This window comes from Zonotrichia albicollis, chromosome 19 (genome assembly GCF_047830755.1).
Source record: "Zonotrichia albicollis isolate bZonAlb1 chromosome 19, bZonAlb1.hap1, whole genome shotgun sequence".
Lineage (NCBI taxonomy): Eukaryota > Metazoa > Chordata > Aves > Passeriformes > Passerellidae > Zonotrichia > Zonotrichia albicollis.
This window is the reverse complement of record NC_133837.1, coordinates 7,106,799-7,124,245: the sequence shown is the minus strand read 5'-3', so window position 1 is coordinate 7,124,245 and position 17,447 is coordinate 7,106,799. Positions and strand designations below refer to the sequence as shown.

Sequence of the window (17,447 nt, the reverse complement as noted above, 5' to 3'; positions counted from 1 at the left end):
CCTGATGGGAAAAAAACTTACAAAAATAAACCCCATCAGAAAGTACTTTCCAAGTATTTGTGGTGTTTTTTTGCGTTTATCTCAAATATCAAGGGTCACTGGCACTGACTGTGAAGCAACAGGAAAAGAAATATATATTTGAATAATGTTAATATGTTCTTTTTTCACATGGAAGCTTGAGGAATGTGGTTAGAATTTTGTGTATCAAAACATCCAAGTGCTAAAAGCAAGAATTTCAGTCTGAGCTTCCTTATAGGCTTGTTTCTGCCTCTGAAAATATTGCATAATTGTGACAAAATTATATAAGCAAATATTTGTAATCATAAAGAACTGAATAAATGATGATACCTACTTGGATCACTGGAAAAAGAGATATGGAACTGCATCTAAATTCAGTTTTAAATATTTACACTGAGGAAAAGAAATTCTTTGTGTTTACTTTCTACAGTAATTTATGTTAATTTTGTCAAATATTGTGACTAGAATATATCCCTCAAAATTATAAAATGTCAACAAGCAATCCTGCAAGGAATACAACCAGCATGCTTTGAATCAGAGAAGGACAATTAGCATAGCATTAATTTCAGGAAATGTCAAACAAAACAAGCAAAAGAAAATAGTTAAGTACTTTAGAAAGTCAAACTACTGACATATTACATATATATATATTAATGTATATTAACCTAAAATATATATTATCATTTTTGATAGTATCATAAGGATATATTATGAGAAAAGAATCCAATGTCTATGAAATAACACAATGTACAATATAGGTATTATGTACAAATATAAACTAGTATATTCTAATACATAATAACATTATATATATACTGACATAGTATATACTAAGATATATATTATAGCAATCTTATTCCTCCTAGGAATAGTTGGCATTATCCCTGTTAGGAATCTTGTAAGAAAAGGTGAGATAATATAAGAAGTGTTAAAATTGCTGGTAAAAATCTGGCACAATTTTTCAACCTTCTGTGATTATTTTGTGGAATGGTCTCATTTGAGTTATAAAATATTAATCAAGTGGAGAAAAGCATGTTAGAGACAAAACCAGCCAGGAAATTGCACCCATTCACTTGAATTGACAACAAAAATTTGTGTGATGAAGTTTGTCTTTGGCCAAGAAGGCAAAGTAATTTTTTTGTTGTTGTTGTAAAGATTATTTGTCCTAATATCTAATCTAAATTCATCCTATTTCAGTTGTGAGCCATTCCCCTTTGTTCTGCTGCTCTAAGCCCTTGTCTAAAGTTCCCCTTCAAGTCTCTTGGAAATCCTTTAGGTAATGAAAGGTTGCTGAAAGGTCTCCTTGGAGTCTTCTCTTCTCCAGACTGAACTACCCCAGCTCTCCCAGCCTATTTCCAGAGCAGAGGGGCTTTATCCCTTGGAGCATCTCCATGGCCTCCTCTGGATTCACTCCAAGAGCTCCATGTCTCTCCTCTGCTGGGACCCCAAATACAAAAACACAGAAAGCATTCTTCTGTAAATGCAATTGTCCAGTAAGAATAACAATCAGACCAGAGAAAAATAATAGTAATAGAAAAAAAAATTGTAGAAGAGAATTCTAAATTAGCAGAAAAAGAGAAGACAATTTAGTTGACATCTAAAGAAGAGCAAACAAGTGTGCTATAGGAGTGTTTGTTCCATCAGACACTATTTTAATACATTCTCTATCCTCACAGACACTTGCTGCATTACGTGTTGTAAGCAGCAGCCATGTCTACGGACGCGGAGATGGCCATCTTTGGGGAGGCAGCTCCTTACCTCCGAAAGTCAGAGAAGGAGAGAATTGAGGCCCAGAACAAACCTTTTGATGCCAAGTCATCTGTCTTTGTGGTACATGCAAAGGAGTCCTATGTGAAGAGCACGATCCAGAGCAGGGAACCAGGAAAAATCACGGTCAAGACTGAAGGGGGAGAGGTGCGTAAAATACAAAATTTGTGAACAGCAGTTTGTTCTCACTCTGGCTCTCTGCTGACATGCATGTACCTTCCTGTCCTCTGACAGACCCTGACTGTGAAAGAAGATCAAATCTTCTCCATGAACCCCCCCAAGTATGACAAAATCGAGGACATGGCCATGATGACCCACCTGCACGAACCCGCTGTGCTGTACAACCTCAAAGAGCGTTACGCAGCCTGGATGATCTACGTAAGTGGCAGCAGCAGCTTCCTCTGGGCAGCCTCAGGAGCTGCTGGGCCAGGCTCAGGGCAAGGCAATGTGCTGTGTCCCTTCCTTGCAGACCTACTCGGGTCTCTTCTGCGTCACTGTCAACCCCTACAAGTGGCTGCCGGTGTACAACCCCGAGGTGGTGTTGGCCTACCGAGGCAAGAAGCGCCAGGAGGCCCCTCCACACATCTTCTCCATCTCTGACAACGCCTATCAGTTCATGCTGACTGGTGAGTGGCTCTGTGTGCCGCAGGGGCCCTGGGCCACTAAATTGTTTGAAGGGATCCCCTGTCTCAGCGAAGTAAAGAGAATTTTTCAAAGCTTTCTTGGATCTGACACACACATTTGTTGGAGTTTACTGTCTTTATAGCATTGTTTCTACTCTTTTAAATGAATGATATCTGTGTACTCAGTGATGTGCTTTGGAAAGGTTTGCTTGTTTGATTGCAGCTGACATCAGGCAAAACATTAGACTTACCTGACTATGTTTCATTCTTCCTCTGTTGTTCACTGAGTTTTAAGTACTGTGTTTCTGCCTTGTTCACAGATCGTGAGAACCAGTCCATCCTGATCACGTAGGTACCCCCCCTGCGCGGGTCCCTGCGGGGCTGCCCGGTGCCAGGGCCCCTCCTGCCTGACCACGCACCCTCTGCTTCTCTCTTGGCTTTGGCAGCGGAGAATCCGGGGCCGGGAAGACTGTGAACACCAAGCGTGTCATCCAGTACTTTGCAACAATTGCAGCCAGTGGAGACAAGAAAAAGGAGGAGCAGACCTCAGGCAAAATGCAGGTGAGGTCCCAGGGATAGAAACCTGCAAGTATCCAATTTCTTGATGAACTAGATCATGACAAGAAGACTTCTATTCTAGGGGACACTTGAGGATCAAATCATCAGTGCCAACCCACTGCTGGAGGCCTTTGGAAATGCCAAGACCGTGAGGAACGACAACTCCTCACGCTTTGTGAGTTGTTACTCGGCACGACTGTCAACACCGATTGGAATATTCTCGCTGTCCAGATTGGTAAAATAAATCTCATTTGACTTTCCTGCTGCTTTCAGGGTAAATTCATCAGAATCCATTTTGGTGCCACAGGCAAACTGGCTTCTGCTGATATTGAAACATGTAAGACACCCTTCTGGCCTCATCCCCCTTCCCTCCAGCATTCCCCACTTCTTGTGCTTGACTGTGTCCTACCTTCCTTGTCAGATCTGCTGGAGAAGTCCAGAGTCACTTTCCAGCTCAAGGCGGAAAGGAGCTACCACATCTTTTATCAGATCATGTCCAACAAGAAGCCAGAGCTAATTGGTAGGAAAGATCACTAACTCCTCCATGCAAATGTCATGGAACAACTTTGAATTCTTTTCTGTGCCAATTGCATTTGACCTGGCTTGGTTTTGTTCTTCTTTTCAGAGATGTTACTGATCACCACCAACCCCTATGACTACCTGTACGTGAGTCAAGGTGAGATCACAGTTCCCAGCATTAATGACCAGGAAGAGCTGATGGCCACTGATGTGAGTAGCAGAAGTTTTCTCATGTGAAGTTTCATTTCTCTGAAATATGCCCTTTAACATACCCTCTAAATACCCTTTAACAGCTGGGGTACTCACCTTAACAACTCTTTTGTCAGAGTGCCATTGACATCCTGGGCTTCAGTGCTGATGAGAAAACAGCCATCTACAAGCTGACAGGGGCTGTCATGCACTATGGGAACCTGAAGTTCAAGCAGAAGCAACGAGAGGAGCAGGCAGAGCCTGATGGCACCGAAGGTACCAGTACAACCCATCCCAGAGCATGGGAGATAGTGAACACTCACTGAGTTGAAGGCAGCATGTGAGGGTCAGAATGATTGACTCAGCCTGTGCATTTCCCCAGTGCCAGTACTGTAGAATAGCTAGAGGACTTCTCTGGAGGAATACGACTCAGTGGAACCTGTGAATATTTTGAACAAAGTAAAAATTATGTCTAGTGACTCCTAAAGCATGCTTCTGTCTTCTGTCAGAGTAGGAGTCAGGCAACAGTAAAGCAAACTTTGCCGCTGTCTTGAATGGAAGCTTCCCAGACTTGGCATAGAACCTGGAACAGCTCTCAAGTACTAATGAATAAATATATAATTACAGCAGAGTAGCCTATATACAACCACAGTGTCCATATACATACATATATATCTACAAAACTGAAATTTTCTTCTTGTTTCATCTTTCTAGTTATGAATGTGCCTTACATGTCTTGTTGGAAATAACACATAAAAGCAGCTCAAAATTAGCATCTGTGTATAAATCTTACATAATGAGTTTTGGCCTTCTCACGTTGAAGAACTCTGTAAATAGTACTGGTGTTTGCTATCAGCTTCACTGTGGGACAAGACAGGCAGTAAATTGGAAAGTGATGACAGAGTATATGCTGTGCTCTGGTGCTTGTGTTTGTTAACCTAGGTGCAGATAAAATAGGAGCTGGGGAAGACTTAATGTGTTTGATATTTATCCTTAGGGACAATATAGTTCCACTATGGAAGTTGCACAGGATATCCTATTCATACTTTTGGCATTATGCCTCACTAATCCACCTCTGTCTCTCCAATGACAGGAGAGTTTCACTGGCTACAATTTTCAGTGCAGTGTACTTGAATATCAACCACCTTCCTATTCTGTTTATTCAGAAATTGTGACTGTTTGATCTGCCATTTTCATGGCCCTTGGTCCTTTTATCTGTCTAGTCTCTTGCATGTTCCCTGTAGAAGTATTGAAATAATATTTACCTTTATTAATCATATAGATCAAATCAGAAAAAATTAGCAAGTCAAGAAAAACTAAAATATTTTAAAAGACATGGTAACGTATATGAGGCTCCTGTAGAAATCTGAATTACTGTAAGACCCTTTCACTAGAGAGCTAATATCTGATCCTGCTCTATGCTTGTTTTCTTAGTTGCTGACAAGGCTGCGTACCTGATGGGTCTGAACTCAGCAGACCTGCTCAAGGCCCTCTGCTACCCCAGAGTCAAGGTGGGGAATGAATACGTGACCAAGGGCCAAACTGTGCAGCAGGTAAGAGACAAGTGAAAATAGAAAAAAATTTACTTGAATTAAAAATTTTGCTCTTCTGCTGCATATGGTGGCTTTCATTTAATCTTTTCTTAGGTATACAACTCAGTGGGTGCCCTGGCTAAATCTGTGTTTGAGAAGATGTTCCTGTGGATGGTTGTTCGCATCAACCAACAGCTGGACACGAAGCAGCCCAGGCAGTACTTCATTGGTGTCCTGGACATTGCTGGCTTTGAGATCTTTGATGTAAGAGGACAATCTCCATAAAGCTTTCCTGGAAGAGGCATTAGGAAATTGGAATAATTTGAGGGTTGGGATGTGTTTCATTTCAGTTATGGATTATTTCTATTTATTGGATAATCCTGTCTTTCATCTAGGAGCAGTACCCTTCTGGTTCTCATTGCATGTACAGGGCTGTATTTATTTGTAGATGTTTGCTGTTGCATACAGAAGTGAGAATTGCATTGAAAACTGCTGAACAATTGATAAATAATAACAGAGAGAGGCTTTGAGGGAGTTAAAATATGCCTTTTTAAGGGAAGAATTTGTTAATACTGAAGGCAGATTCCCTCTGAATACTTGGGAATAGAGAGGTAATGCACAGAAATTGAAATTAAAAACTGGACTTGGACTACGCTCTGCAGATCTATTCAGAGCTCAGAAATATGTTGAGACAGTGCCAGGGCCTAAGAGGTTAGATTTATTAAAGAATGCAATATGCCAATAGCCTGTCCAGTCCCAGCACTTGACATTCAAGATTCCAGTCATGGAGACATTAGTGGGATAAGAATAAAGCCTATTGGAAGACAGAAGTGAACTGAAATTGGAACTGAAATTCATAAGAAAGGAAATCTTTGCCTTCTGCAGTTCAATAGCCTGGAGCAGCTGTGCATCAACTTCACCAATGAGAAACTGCAACAGTTTTTCAACCACCACATGTTCGTGCTGGAGCAGGAGGAGTACAAGAAGGAGGGCATTGAATGGGAGTTCATTGACTTTGGCATGGACCTGGCTGCCTGCATTGAGCTCATTGAGAAGGTTATTGACCCCCACATACTTAATAGCTTTTCTGTTATAAAATCTCTATTTTAATGTTTCTTGAGAAATTTTCTGTCTCGTTTTAAAGAAAGAGAATATAGAAAATTTAAACTCTTCCTTGTATCTGAATGCTACTACTTTTATTCATTTTGCTTTCCACTTTCACCAAACAAGTACAAAATTATTTTCTAATGCTAGATCTTTATTACATCCCAACCCTGAATCTTATAGGGGAGCTTGTTTTAGTATAACTGATGGCATAGCCACTAACAAACTGCACTTTCTGGAGAAATATAAAATTACACATACTGAGGAGGATTTTTTTGTGTAATTTGCATCTTCCATTCCTCCTTCTTACATACATTGCCTCTGTTTCTTCCTTCCACACTTTCTTCACATGTTGCTATTCCTCCTAGCCCATGGGCATTTTCTCCATCCTGGAAGAGGAGTGCATGTTTCCCAAGGCAACTGACACCTCTTTCAAGAACAAGCTCTATGACCAGCACCTGGGCAAGTCCAACAACTTCCAGAAGCCCAAGCCAGGCAAAGGCAAGGCTGAGGCCCATTTCTCCCTGGTGCACTATGCTGGCACAGTGGACTACAACATCACAGGGTGGCTGGAGAAGAACAAGGACCCTCTGAATGAAACTGTTGTGGGGCTGTATCAGAAGTCATCCCTGAAGACCCTGGCCTTGCTCTTTGCATCTGCTGGTGGGGCAGAAGCAGGTGATTTCTTTGAAATCAGTTCTACTAGAATTTACAGAAAACGAAATTAAAATGTTGTAATAATATTTCGCAATGATATTTACATTTCTAAAATTGAAAACCCAAAACCTCATAATCTAGTCTAATAAAGGATATTACTACTCCCTAGACACCTTAATAGATCTGTAGGTTTTAGAATGAGACAGCTGTACTAGCACATTAACCCAGTCCAGCTGAGAAATCAGATTTCTGCAATATGGACCATTCTCAAATAATTCAGTGAATACAATCAAATTTATGAACATGCTGTTAAATTTATGCATACCCTTAGATGTAAGGCTACATAAACACTGCATTTGGTGTAATTACTAGTTATTCGTTTATTACCTCAAATATCTTTCTATGTAAAATGTTATGTTTTGTTTCCCAAATGCATTTTCTAAATTTCACTTGAAGTCATTAGATTTCCTTCCACAGTCATTTGAAAAGTTCAAGTATCTTTTTGTAACTTTAACCACAGTCTGAGTTTGCAATTTTTGATCATATTATTATTTTTGATAGAGTTTTAAAGATAAAGGTTTTTCAGATTGTGTGCTTTTTTCAGAAGTTGTTCACTTCTTTATAAAAAATTTATTACTTTTTAGAGAGCAGTGGTGGTGGTGGCAAGAAGGGCGCCAAGAAGAAGGGTTCTTCCTTCCAGACTGTCTCAGCTCTCTTCCGGGTATTGTATAATAATCATTCTAAACTTACCACATTCTTTTCATTAAAAAAAAATCAAAACATTCCATTCAGAAATGCTTTAGATTTATCTAATATATCTTCGTGTTCAGAAAGGATAAAAAAACTTGCTTCTAGTAAAGAGGGATTCTTACTGAATCTTGGGAAGTATTCTTTCAGAACTGCCCAAAAGTTCTGTAAAAAAAATATTGATCATGTTTTTATTGCAGTGTTTTTATTTCCACCTAGTATTGAGATTGTGTAAGTGACACTTCTAAACCCAAGGCTTTGTTCTTGCTCCTAAGGAAAATTTAAACAAGCTGATGAGCAATTTGAGAAGCACACATCCCCATTTTGTGCGGTGCCTTATTCCTAATGAAACAAAAACACCTGGTAAGTTGTTAAAGTTCAGAGGTGTGATATATCTGATCTTCTCTGTTCAGTAAAATGATACACAATTTCATTCTGTGATTTATTAGGTGCCATGGAGCACGAGCTGGTGCTGCACCAGCTGCGCTGTAACGGCGTGCTGGAAGGGATCAGGATCTGCAGGAAAGGGTTCCCCAGCAGAATCCTCTATGCTGACTTCAAACAGAGGTCAGATTATATTTCATCACCCTCCACCATATCTAAAAATGCTGAATCATTTGATTTTCCTAAATGTTTAAAGTACTGTGGAAGTTATCTTTAGGTATACAAAAGTCATTTGCCCAAGGGAATCATCCAGGTTCTTTCTGTAGATATTGAGAAAAAAAACCAGACATTTTCAAAGGGCTATTATTTATTCCTTATCGTCCTCTGATTCCACAGATACAAGGTGCTTAATGCCAGTGCCATCCCTGAGGGACAGTTCATCGATAGCAAGAAGGCTTCTGAGAAGCTCCTTGGGTCAATCGATGTGGATCACACCCAGTACAAATTTGGACACACCAAGGTAGAAACTCCCCCATTCACTGCCTGCCTGGGCTTTGCTCTCTCTACCTAATAGCGATGTGCTGCAATATTCCCTCTCTCAAGGTGTTCTTCAAAGCTGGGCTGCTGGGGCTCCTGGAGGAGATGAGAGATGAGAAGCTGGCAGAGCTCATCACCCGCACCCAGGCCATGTGCAGGGGTTACCTGATGAGGGTGGAGTTCAAGAAAATGATGGAGAGGAGGTAGATATTGACTTGGCTTGCTGGGCCAATCCTTATTAGATACTAATGGCATGAACAAAACTGAAAATAAGCTGCTTCACAAATAATCTCATTTATTTCTCATTAATTCAGTTTGTCAATATGAAAGTATATCCTGAAAACAGAGGAAGTAGTATAAAATCCCAGCTTGGGGAAACAATTTTTTTAATACTTTGTTGCTGAAGTTTTTAAATGGCTCTATTATACGTATGTCAAACAAAGCAATATCGAGTCTAAGCTAAATATTGTAGGTCACTGCTAAAGAAAATGAGAGAAGGACATATTTCTATCATAAGAGAAGCATCCTCTTCCCTTTGATAAATTTCATAGAAGTGACTGAGTCATATTACAGAAGTGTTCCTTGTCATTGGCCATAAAAATGAGCCAAACACTTGGACTCCAAAACCATCCATACTGGTTGATACTCTACATAAAACGAGAAGATTTTCAGTGGAAATCTATATATATAGTATATAAAATGTGATCTAAATATTATTAAAAATGTATATGGAATAATACATGATACATATTTTATACATAGAGATATAAAGAACTATATATGATACATATATACTATACACATATTATATATAACTAAAAAGTATTATGTGTCAAACTTCCTGATATACATACTAATATATACGTTTTATAGACTTTCAAATATTTACAAAATATATTTTGTTATTACTTTTCAGGGAGTCAATCTTCTGCATCCAGTACAATGTTCGCTCATTCATGAATGTCAAACACTGGCCATGGATGAAGCTGTTCTTCAAGATCAAGCCCTTGCTGAAGAGTGCAGAGTCTGAGAAAGAAATGGCCAACATGAAGGAAGAGTTTGAGAAAACCAAGGAGGAGCTTGCAAAGTCTGAGGCAAAGAGGAAGGAGCTGGAGGAGAAGATGGTGGCCCTGGTGCAGGAGAAAAATGACCTGCAGCTCCAAGTACAGGCTGTGAGTATTGCTAAAGTTTTTTGACTTGTGATGTCCTATATGAAATCATCCCAAATATCTCAGTAAAGACACATTATCCCTAAATAGCAATTATTTTTAAAACATACACATATTTATGAAATGGGAAGAAAAACCACATACAATTGCTACCTTAATCTTTATAGAGCTTTATATACTTTACAATTTTGATATGTTATGAACTGACCAGTTAAGGTTGTCTGGAGGTCCAATTAACACATTTTGTTTGGAGAATCCCAAGTGAATTCAGATGGAGTAGGAAGAGCTGAGAGTGTCAGGTATTTATCAGGCATTTATGGTCCCTGTCTCTTCAAGAAAATGGTGATGAAAGTTCACTGCTTCCCTTCTTCCTTGAAAATAAGAATGTAGCAACAAGAATGTCCTTAAAACTGTAATTACAAGCAAGTAGTTGGATTAATCTGATGGCATTTAGATGTCTACAGCCTAAAAGTGCAACAGAGCCATCAGCCCCAGATTAAAAACCTGATTTATTTAAATGAATCATGTAGGAAGCTGATGGTTTGGCCGATGCAGAGGAAAGGTGCGACCAGCTCATCAAAACCAAAATCCAGCTGGAAGCCAAAATTAAGGAGCTGACAGAAAGAGCAGAAGAAGAAGAAGAGATGAATGCTGAGCTGACAGCCAAGAAGAGGAAACTGGAAGATGAATGTTCAGAGCTGAAGAAAGATATTGATGACCTTGAGCTAACACTGGCCAAGGTGGAGAAGGAAAAACATGCCACTGAAAACAAGGTATGAGGTAGAACCTGTCACTCGCACTATGGAAAAGACTTGTCTTGTTAGAAAATGCTAAGCATCGTTTTCTGTCTGTGCTTGCTTCCTTCTTCTCAAAGGTGAAAAACCTGACTGAGGAGATGGCAGCCCTGGACGAGACCATTGCCAAGCTGACAAAGGAGAAGAAAGCCCTCCAAGAGGCACATCAGCAGACCCTGGATGACCTGCAGGCAGAGGAAGACAAAGTCAATACTCTGACCAAAGCCAAGACCAAGCTGGAACAGCAAGTGGATGATGTAAGCACACAGACAGAGCAGGAAGAGGGCAGGTATGGAGTCCAAGCTGACTGGCAGAGCCCTGATGGTCTTGTTGTGTTTAGCTGGAAGGGTCCCTGGAGCAAGAGAAGAAACTGCGCATGGACCTGGAGAGAGCAAAGAGGAAACTGGAAGGAGACCTGAAGATGGCCCAGGACAGCATCATGGATTTGGAGAATGACAAGCAGCAGCTGGATGAGAAACTGAAGAAGTAAGTGTGACTCTGGGGCCCATGAGTGCTGGGCTGCAGCACTTGTCTTGTTTCTTTGTGCTCTAACACGGTTCACTTGTCCCAAAGGAAAGACTTTGAAATCAGCCAGATCCAGGGCAAGATCGAGGATGAACAGGCCCTAGGCATGCAATTTCAGAAGAAGATCAAGGAGCTGCAGGCAAGTCTCTGTGCCTTGCCCTGCCTTGCTCAGGCTCAGCTCAGGCAGGAGGAGGGCACAGCTGTGAAGGATCCCTGCTGTTCTGCAGGCCCGCATTGAGGAGCTGGAGGAGGAAATTGAGGCAGAGCGAACCTCTCGCGCTAAAGCGGAGAAGCATCGCGCTGACCTGTCCAGGGAGCTGGAGGAGATCAGCGAGCGCCTGGAAGAAGCAGGAGGGGCCACAGCAGCTCAGGTGGAGATGAACAAGAAGCGTGAGGCAGAGTTCCAGAAGATGCGCCGTGACCTGGAAGAGGCCACGCTGCAGCACGAAGCCACGGCTGCCGCCCTGCGCAAGAAGCACGCGGACAGCACAGCTGAGCTGGGCGAGCAGATCGACAACCTGCAACGCGTGAAGCAGAAGCTGGAGAAGGAGAAGAGTGAGCTGAAAATGGAGATTGACGACTTGGCCAGCAACATGGAGTCTGTCTCCAAAGCCAAGGTACATAAATATTTCTTCTCATTAATCTGAACAAAATCAGATATTTACATTTTAACATAGAAATTTTAGTTAGCCATATTTAGAATAAACTATTGCACTTTGCAACTTCAATGTGTGTTTAAACATTTCAGTATTATTTAAATCATTTGATCATACCATTTCATCTTCCCTGCAATGGGCATGGAATATACAGGTGTTAGAACTGGGGACACAAACTTCATCAAAATATATATCAGTTAACTGACAAATTTGGGCTTCTGAATCATTCTTTCTTCCTTTATAAGACTTCATTTTCTCACAAATTATGGGTTGAACCATTAAATATCTTTCCTTCTGTTCCTCATGCAAACAGGCAAATCTGGAGAAGATGTGTCGTTCCCTGGAAGATCAACTCAGTGAAATTAAGACAAAGGAGGAGGAACAGCAGCGCATAATTAATGACATTAGTGCTCAAAGAGCTCGGCTACAAACAGAATCTGGTAAGACACTGTATATTATCTGGGTTCTTAAAAAAAAGAGTAAAACTTACCTGGAGTCTTGGAGGATTGGACATGCACTAAGTTGAACCTGAGCCAAAAATGTGGTTTGTGATGAAGCTGGCCAATAGAACCCTGAGTGAATCCTGAGTTGCTTTAAGAGAGCATTGCCAATGGGTTAGCAGAGAGTAATCGTTCCCCCTACTCATCACATGAGGCCTTGCTGGGATTGCTTGGCCTTGTTAAACCTCCTGAGATTCCCATGGGCCATAATCCCTCTGGATGGCACTGGAGTACTCATTCTGTAAACTCAAGGCTTAATGCAAACAAAGAGTAAGGCTGGTGGTAGTTTACATGATGTGTCATTTGTAGCCTCTAAGAGATGTGAGTATCAGTGATTAGGAATCCAGGAAAGAAGTAAAAGTTTGTTTAACTCAAAATATTTGTATATGGGCATTTATTATCAAAATGAAAATTTTTACGTAAGTCATAACAAATTTTTTTTACTCATCTGAACACTCCCAGGTGAATTTTCACGCCAGGTAGATGAGAAAGATGCTCTGATTTCTCAACTCTCAAGAGGAAAACAGGCTTTCACCCAACAGATTGAGGAACTGAAGAGGCATCTAGAGGAAGAAATAAAGGTAAGAAGGCTCTCCAAATTCTGAGTTGTCCATTGGACTCCTTCTGTCTAGGAGGAGCTTTGCATATGAATGAAATTACAGAATCAGCAAGATGAAAGGGAGGGAAAAAACCGCTGAAGTAATACAGAGCAAGCCTTGCCATACTAGTTTTGTTCCTTCTTCCTTGCAGTTTATATGTTAATTGTTTTGCAGATTCCCAGACCTCCGATTTCCATTCAGTAGCTTGCCATTACTCATAGCAGAATCTGTGTATTTCTGCCAGGAGATCTCCAGGATATTTCCATTCATTGTCCACACTGCTGTTCTTCCCACAGGCCAAGAACGCCCTGGCCCATGCCCTCCAGTCCGCTCGCCATGACTGTGACTTGCTTCGGGAACAATATGAGGAGGAGCAGGAGGCCAAGGGGGAGCTGCAGCGAGCCCTGTCCAAGGCCAACAGTGAAGTGGCCCAGTGGAGAACCAAATACGAGACGGACGCGATTCAGCGCACGGAGGAGCTCGAGGAGGCCAAGTATGTGGGGAAGCAGAATGGGAAATGATGGGAGAAGACTGAAAATGGTCACGGGAAATTTGAATCTCTGACAGTGGGTTAAGATAAGAATGGGAGGGAAGCCAGGATATATTGACTTTGTAAAAAAAGGGGAGAGAGGGAGGAAGAGAAAAAGAGAGAGATTGGAAGGGAAAACATAGGCTTTAGGACTAGAAGTACAAAGACAGGCCTAATCCTCCATAAGTGAAAAGACACAGAAGTGATAAATCTTGTTGGCTGCATGCACGCATGGACAATAAAAAACATTGTGGAAAGCATTTGGAACAAAACCTCCAAAGTGAAAAACTCATGACAGTAAAGAACTGACATAATTCCAAGCTCTAAAATGCAACTGTGCTTGTCTCCTCCCAGGAAGAAGCTGGCCCAGCGCCTGCAGGATGCAGAGGAGCATGTTGAGGCTGTCAATGCCAAATGTGCCTCCCTGGAAAAGACAAAGCAGAGGCTGCAGAATGAAGTGGAGGACCTGATGATTGATGTGGAGAGATCCAATGCTGCCTGTGCTGCTCTGGATAAGAAGCAGAAGAACTTTGACAAGGTCCTTTGGCCTCCAGCATCAGCACTCCTGGCCAGAGCAGGGCCCCGTGATGGCCACAGCCCTTCTCACCCCCCGTTTCTCTTCAGATCCTGGCAGAATGGAAGCAGAAGTATGAGGAAACACAGGCTGAGCTGGAGGCCTCGCAGAAGGAGTCACGCTCTCTGAGCACAGAGCTGTTCAAGATGAAGAATGCCTATGAGGAGTCCTTGGACCACCTGGAAACAATGAAGCGGGAGAACAAGAACCTGCAGCGTAAGTCCCTGGCCCTCTGCTCCTCCCTGGCCTTTCTCACTATCAGCCATTCCCACCATTGTTCAAGCTCTGTGCCTGCAGGTCTGCAGAGATGTCTGTCCCCTTGGTGGGACAGGGCCCTTCCCATTCTGCTCTGTGCCTGACCATGCCATTGATCTTTGTTCCCACAGAGGAGATTTCCGACCTCACGGAGCAGATTGCGGAGGGAGGAAAGGCGATTCATGAGCTGGAGAAAGTGAAGAAGCAGATTGAGCAGGAGAAATCTGAAATCCAGGCTGCTCTGGAGGAAGCTGAGGTACACAGCAGTATTTCTTGCTGCTTATGTGTCTTGGATCTCTATCTTGCTTATCTCATTCCAAGACAAAATAGAGAAGTGATCTCATAAAAGTAGCGATATTATCTAAGCATAGCACTCTTTTTACTCAGAGCTTCAGGTTCAACACTTGTTACATGAAAAGTATTCTTATTTTTTCTTGACCAGGCCTCCCTGGAACATGAGGAGGGGAAGATCCTGCGCCTGCAGCTGGAGCTCAACCAGGTGAAAGCTGAGATTGACAGGAAGATAGCAGAGAAGGATGAGGAGATCGAACAAATGAAGAGAAACCACCAGAGAGTTGTGGAGTCCATGCAGAGCACTCTGGATGCTGAGATCAGGAGCAGGAATGAAGCCCTGAGGCTGAAGAAGAAAATGGAGGGAGACCTGAATGAAATAGAAATCCAGCTGAGCCATGCCAACCGGCAGGCTGCAGAGGCACAAAAGAATCTGAGGAACACTCAGGGAGTGCTCAAGGTCTTATCAACAGAAATTGCCTACAGAGAAATATCTTGATTAATACTTTCAGTCCACAGAAGCTCTAAATCTTCTTATAATTTCTTTCAATGGCTCTATAGGACACCCAGATACACTTGGACGATGCTCTCAGGTCTCAGGAGGACCTGAAGGAGCAGGTGGCCATGGTGGAGCGCAGAGCAAACCTGCTGCAGGCTGAAGTTGAGGAGCTCCGGGCAGCCCTGGAGCAGACGGAGCGGTCGAGGAAAATGGCTGAGCAGGAATTAATGGACGCCAGTGAGCGTGTGCAGCTCCTCCACAGCCAGGTGAGGTCATTTAGTGAACAGTTTTATGCTTTATTTCAGTCACCACTGATGATCAACTTGGAAGAAGACAGATCGCTTTTCTGGAGTATTCATCATGTGACTAAAAAAATCTTTGCTGAAAAAAAAATGTGTGCACTGGTGACTTTTCCCTTACTCTGTTTTTATTACTTTCCTGTGCTAACCTTGGTGAATGAGATGTGGCACAGAGTATATTTCTAAGACATTTTCAAATTAATGAAAAATGGAGAAAGAAAGAAACAAAAATGTCTTTTCCGCAATGAAAAGAAATTTTACTAGAAAATTTCTGGTATTGCTTTTCCACTTATTTATGTCTTCATTTATTGAAAATCCTGTAATGTTCTTGATTTCAAATAATGAACTTACAAAAACAAACCTCTGATGCTGCTCAACAGAACACCAGCCTGATCAACACCAAGAAGAAGCTGGAAACAGACATTTCCCAGATCCAGAGTGAAATGGAGGATACCATCCAGGAAGCCCGCAATGCTGAGGAGAAGGCCAAGAAGGCCATCACAGATGTGAGTTGGGTGATCCTGGCATTGCTGATGGTGAATGCACTCTCCCCAAAATATTTTCAGCCCCGAAATGGCTTTGACCTTTTGTTCTGATCAGGCGGCCATGATGGCAGAAGAGCTGAAGAAGGAGCAGGACACCAGTGCCCACCTGGAGAGGATGAAGAAGAACCTGGACCAGACAGTGAAGGATCTGCAGCACCGTCTTGATGAGGCCGAGCAGCTGGCACTGAAGGGAGGGAAGAAGCAGATCCAGAAGCTGGAGGCCAGGGTGTGTAGGGCTGGGGCTGTGCCTGAGTGAGCGTGTCCCTCCTTGGAGAGACATTGGCAGGGCAGCTGCAGGGCTGGGCTTGTCCTTGCAGGTGCGGGAGCTGGAAGGGGAGGTTGATGCTGAGCAGAAGCGCAGCGCTGAAGCCGTGAAGGGCGTGCGCAAGTACGAGCGCAGGGTGAAGGAACTCACCTACCAGGTAAGGCAGGAATCTTCTTCGTGTTGGTACACTCCTATTCCTGGATCCCAAAACGTAGCCCTGAAAGATTTCTCTCTGTCCTGAGTCTCACATACAAAAAGGAGAATAATGATAGCCCCCAAAGATTACTACCTTTCCAGTCATTTTAACAATATACAGCTTATCATGTCTGTCTTACTGGGCAGCAAAATCAAATAGAAATGTTACTCTTTATTTCATGTAGAGGAGGCTAAAAGAGATGCCTCTCTGTCTTGTCATTCTCTTTAGTCTGAGGAAGACAGGAAAAATGTTCTCAGGCTGCAGGATCTGGTGGACAAACTGCAAACTAAGGTGAAAGCTTACAAGAGACAAGCTGAGGAGGCTGTAAGTATCACTGTGTTCAGTCAGTCCTTATCCAGGTGGAAATGGGATTCCGTGTTGATGTTTTCCCCTGTGTAGCTCTGTTTGAACCTAGCTCAACATTGTGGTAGTAGGTCTCTGCTTCGCTTTGCTTTCTTTATGTCATATTTTGACCTATCAGTTTTACAGTGGAATTATTTTAACACCTGTTTGATGCTTCCTCCTCTCATCAGGAGGAGCTGTCCAATGTGAACCTGTCCAAGTTCCGCAAGATCCAGCACGAGCTGGAGGAGGCCGAGGAGCGGGCTGACATTGCAGAGTCACAGGTCAACAAGCTCCGAGCCAAGAGCCGCGAGATCAGCAAGAAGGCAGAAAGTGAAGAGTAAATGTCTCCAGTGCTGTTAAGTGAGAGAATTGCACAAAATGTGCCATTCTATCACTTTTATTTGTAGTCTCTGCTTTGTCCTTCATTAATCTGTAGATGAATAATGCCTACATAATAAAAATTGTAGAGCTTATGCCATGTAAATAATGAGAAGTTGAGTGTTGCATTTTCATCATTACCCTGAATTCTACTAAGGTTTACATTTTTCCTTGCTTATTTTAAACTTATTTATTCAATTAAAAATCTTGCTTCAGGTATTTCAAAGTGTTTCAGCCACTTTTAAAGTGGTCCAATCAGACATCATGCTTTGTTCTCAGCAGGAAATTTCATCTAATACTTCCTTAGATGAGAAAATAATTTTTTCTCTGGAACAGAATGTAATTATCCCTTATAAATGTTGCTTTAGGAATAAAATAGATATCTTAAGTGTT

General features: G+C 42.1%; 1 protein-coding gene across 1 annotated transcript; it reads left to right on the top strand.

Moving 5' to 3' along the window:
- Positions 1 to 1,713: 1,713 nt before the first annotated feature.
- On the top strand, positions 1,714 to 17,032 carry LOC102074686 (myosin-1B). The gene is made up of 38 exons (XM_074555191.1): positions 1,714 to 1,932; positions 2,020 to 2,163; positions 2,255 to 2,411; positions 2,729 to 2,756; positions 2,855 to 2,969; positions 3,049 to 3,141; positions 3,240 to 3,303; positions 3,388 to 3,486; positions 3,592 to 3,695; positions 3,812 to 3,950; positions 5,109 to 5,227; positions 5,321 to 5,470; positions 6,092 to 6,262; positions 6,679 to 6,988; positions 7,612 to 7,688; positions 7,990 to 8,077; positions 8,164 to 8,281; positions 8,495 to 8,618; positions 8,702 to 8,838; positions 9,552 to 9,807; positions 10,335 to 10,577; positions 10,679 to 10,855; positions 10,939 to 11,084; positions 11,172 to 11,262; positions 11,351 to 11,740; positions 12,093 to 12,219; positions 12,742 to 12,860; positions 13,175 to 13,371; positions 13,762 to 13,945; positions 14,032 to 14,197; positions 14,368 to 14,492; positions 14,679 to 14,987; positions 15,089 to 15,292; positions 15,706 to 15,831; positions 15,926 to 16,096; positions 16,188 to 16,292; positions 16,560 to 16,655; positions 16,865 to 17,032. Exons 1-38 carry the CDS (start codon positions 1,729 to 1,731, stop codon positions 17,015 to 17,017), a joined length of 5,826 nt encoding a protein of 1,941 aa, XP_074411292.1. The 5' UTR covers positions 1,714 to 1,728; the 3' UTR covers positions 17,018 to 17,032.
- The last annotated feature ends 415 nt before the right edge of the window (positions 17,033 to 17,447 follow it).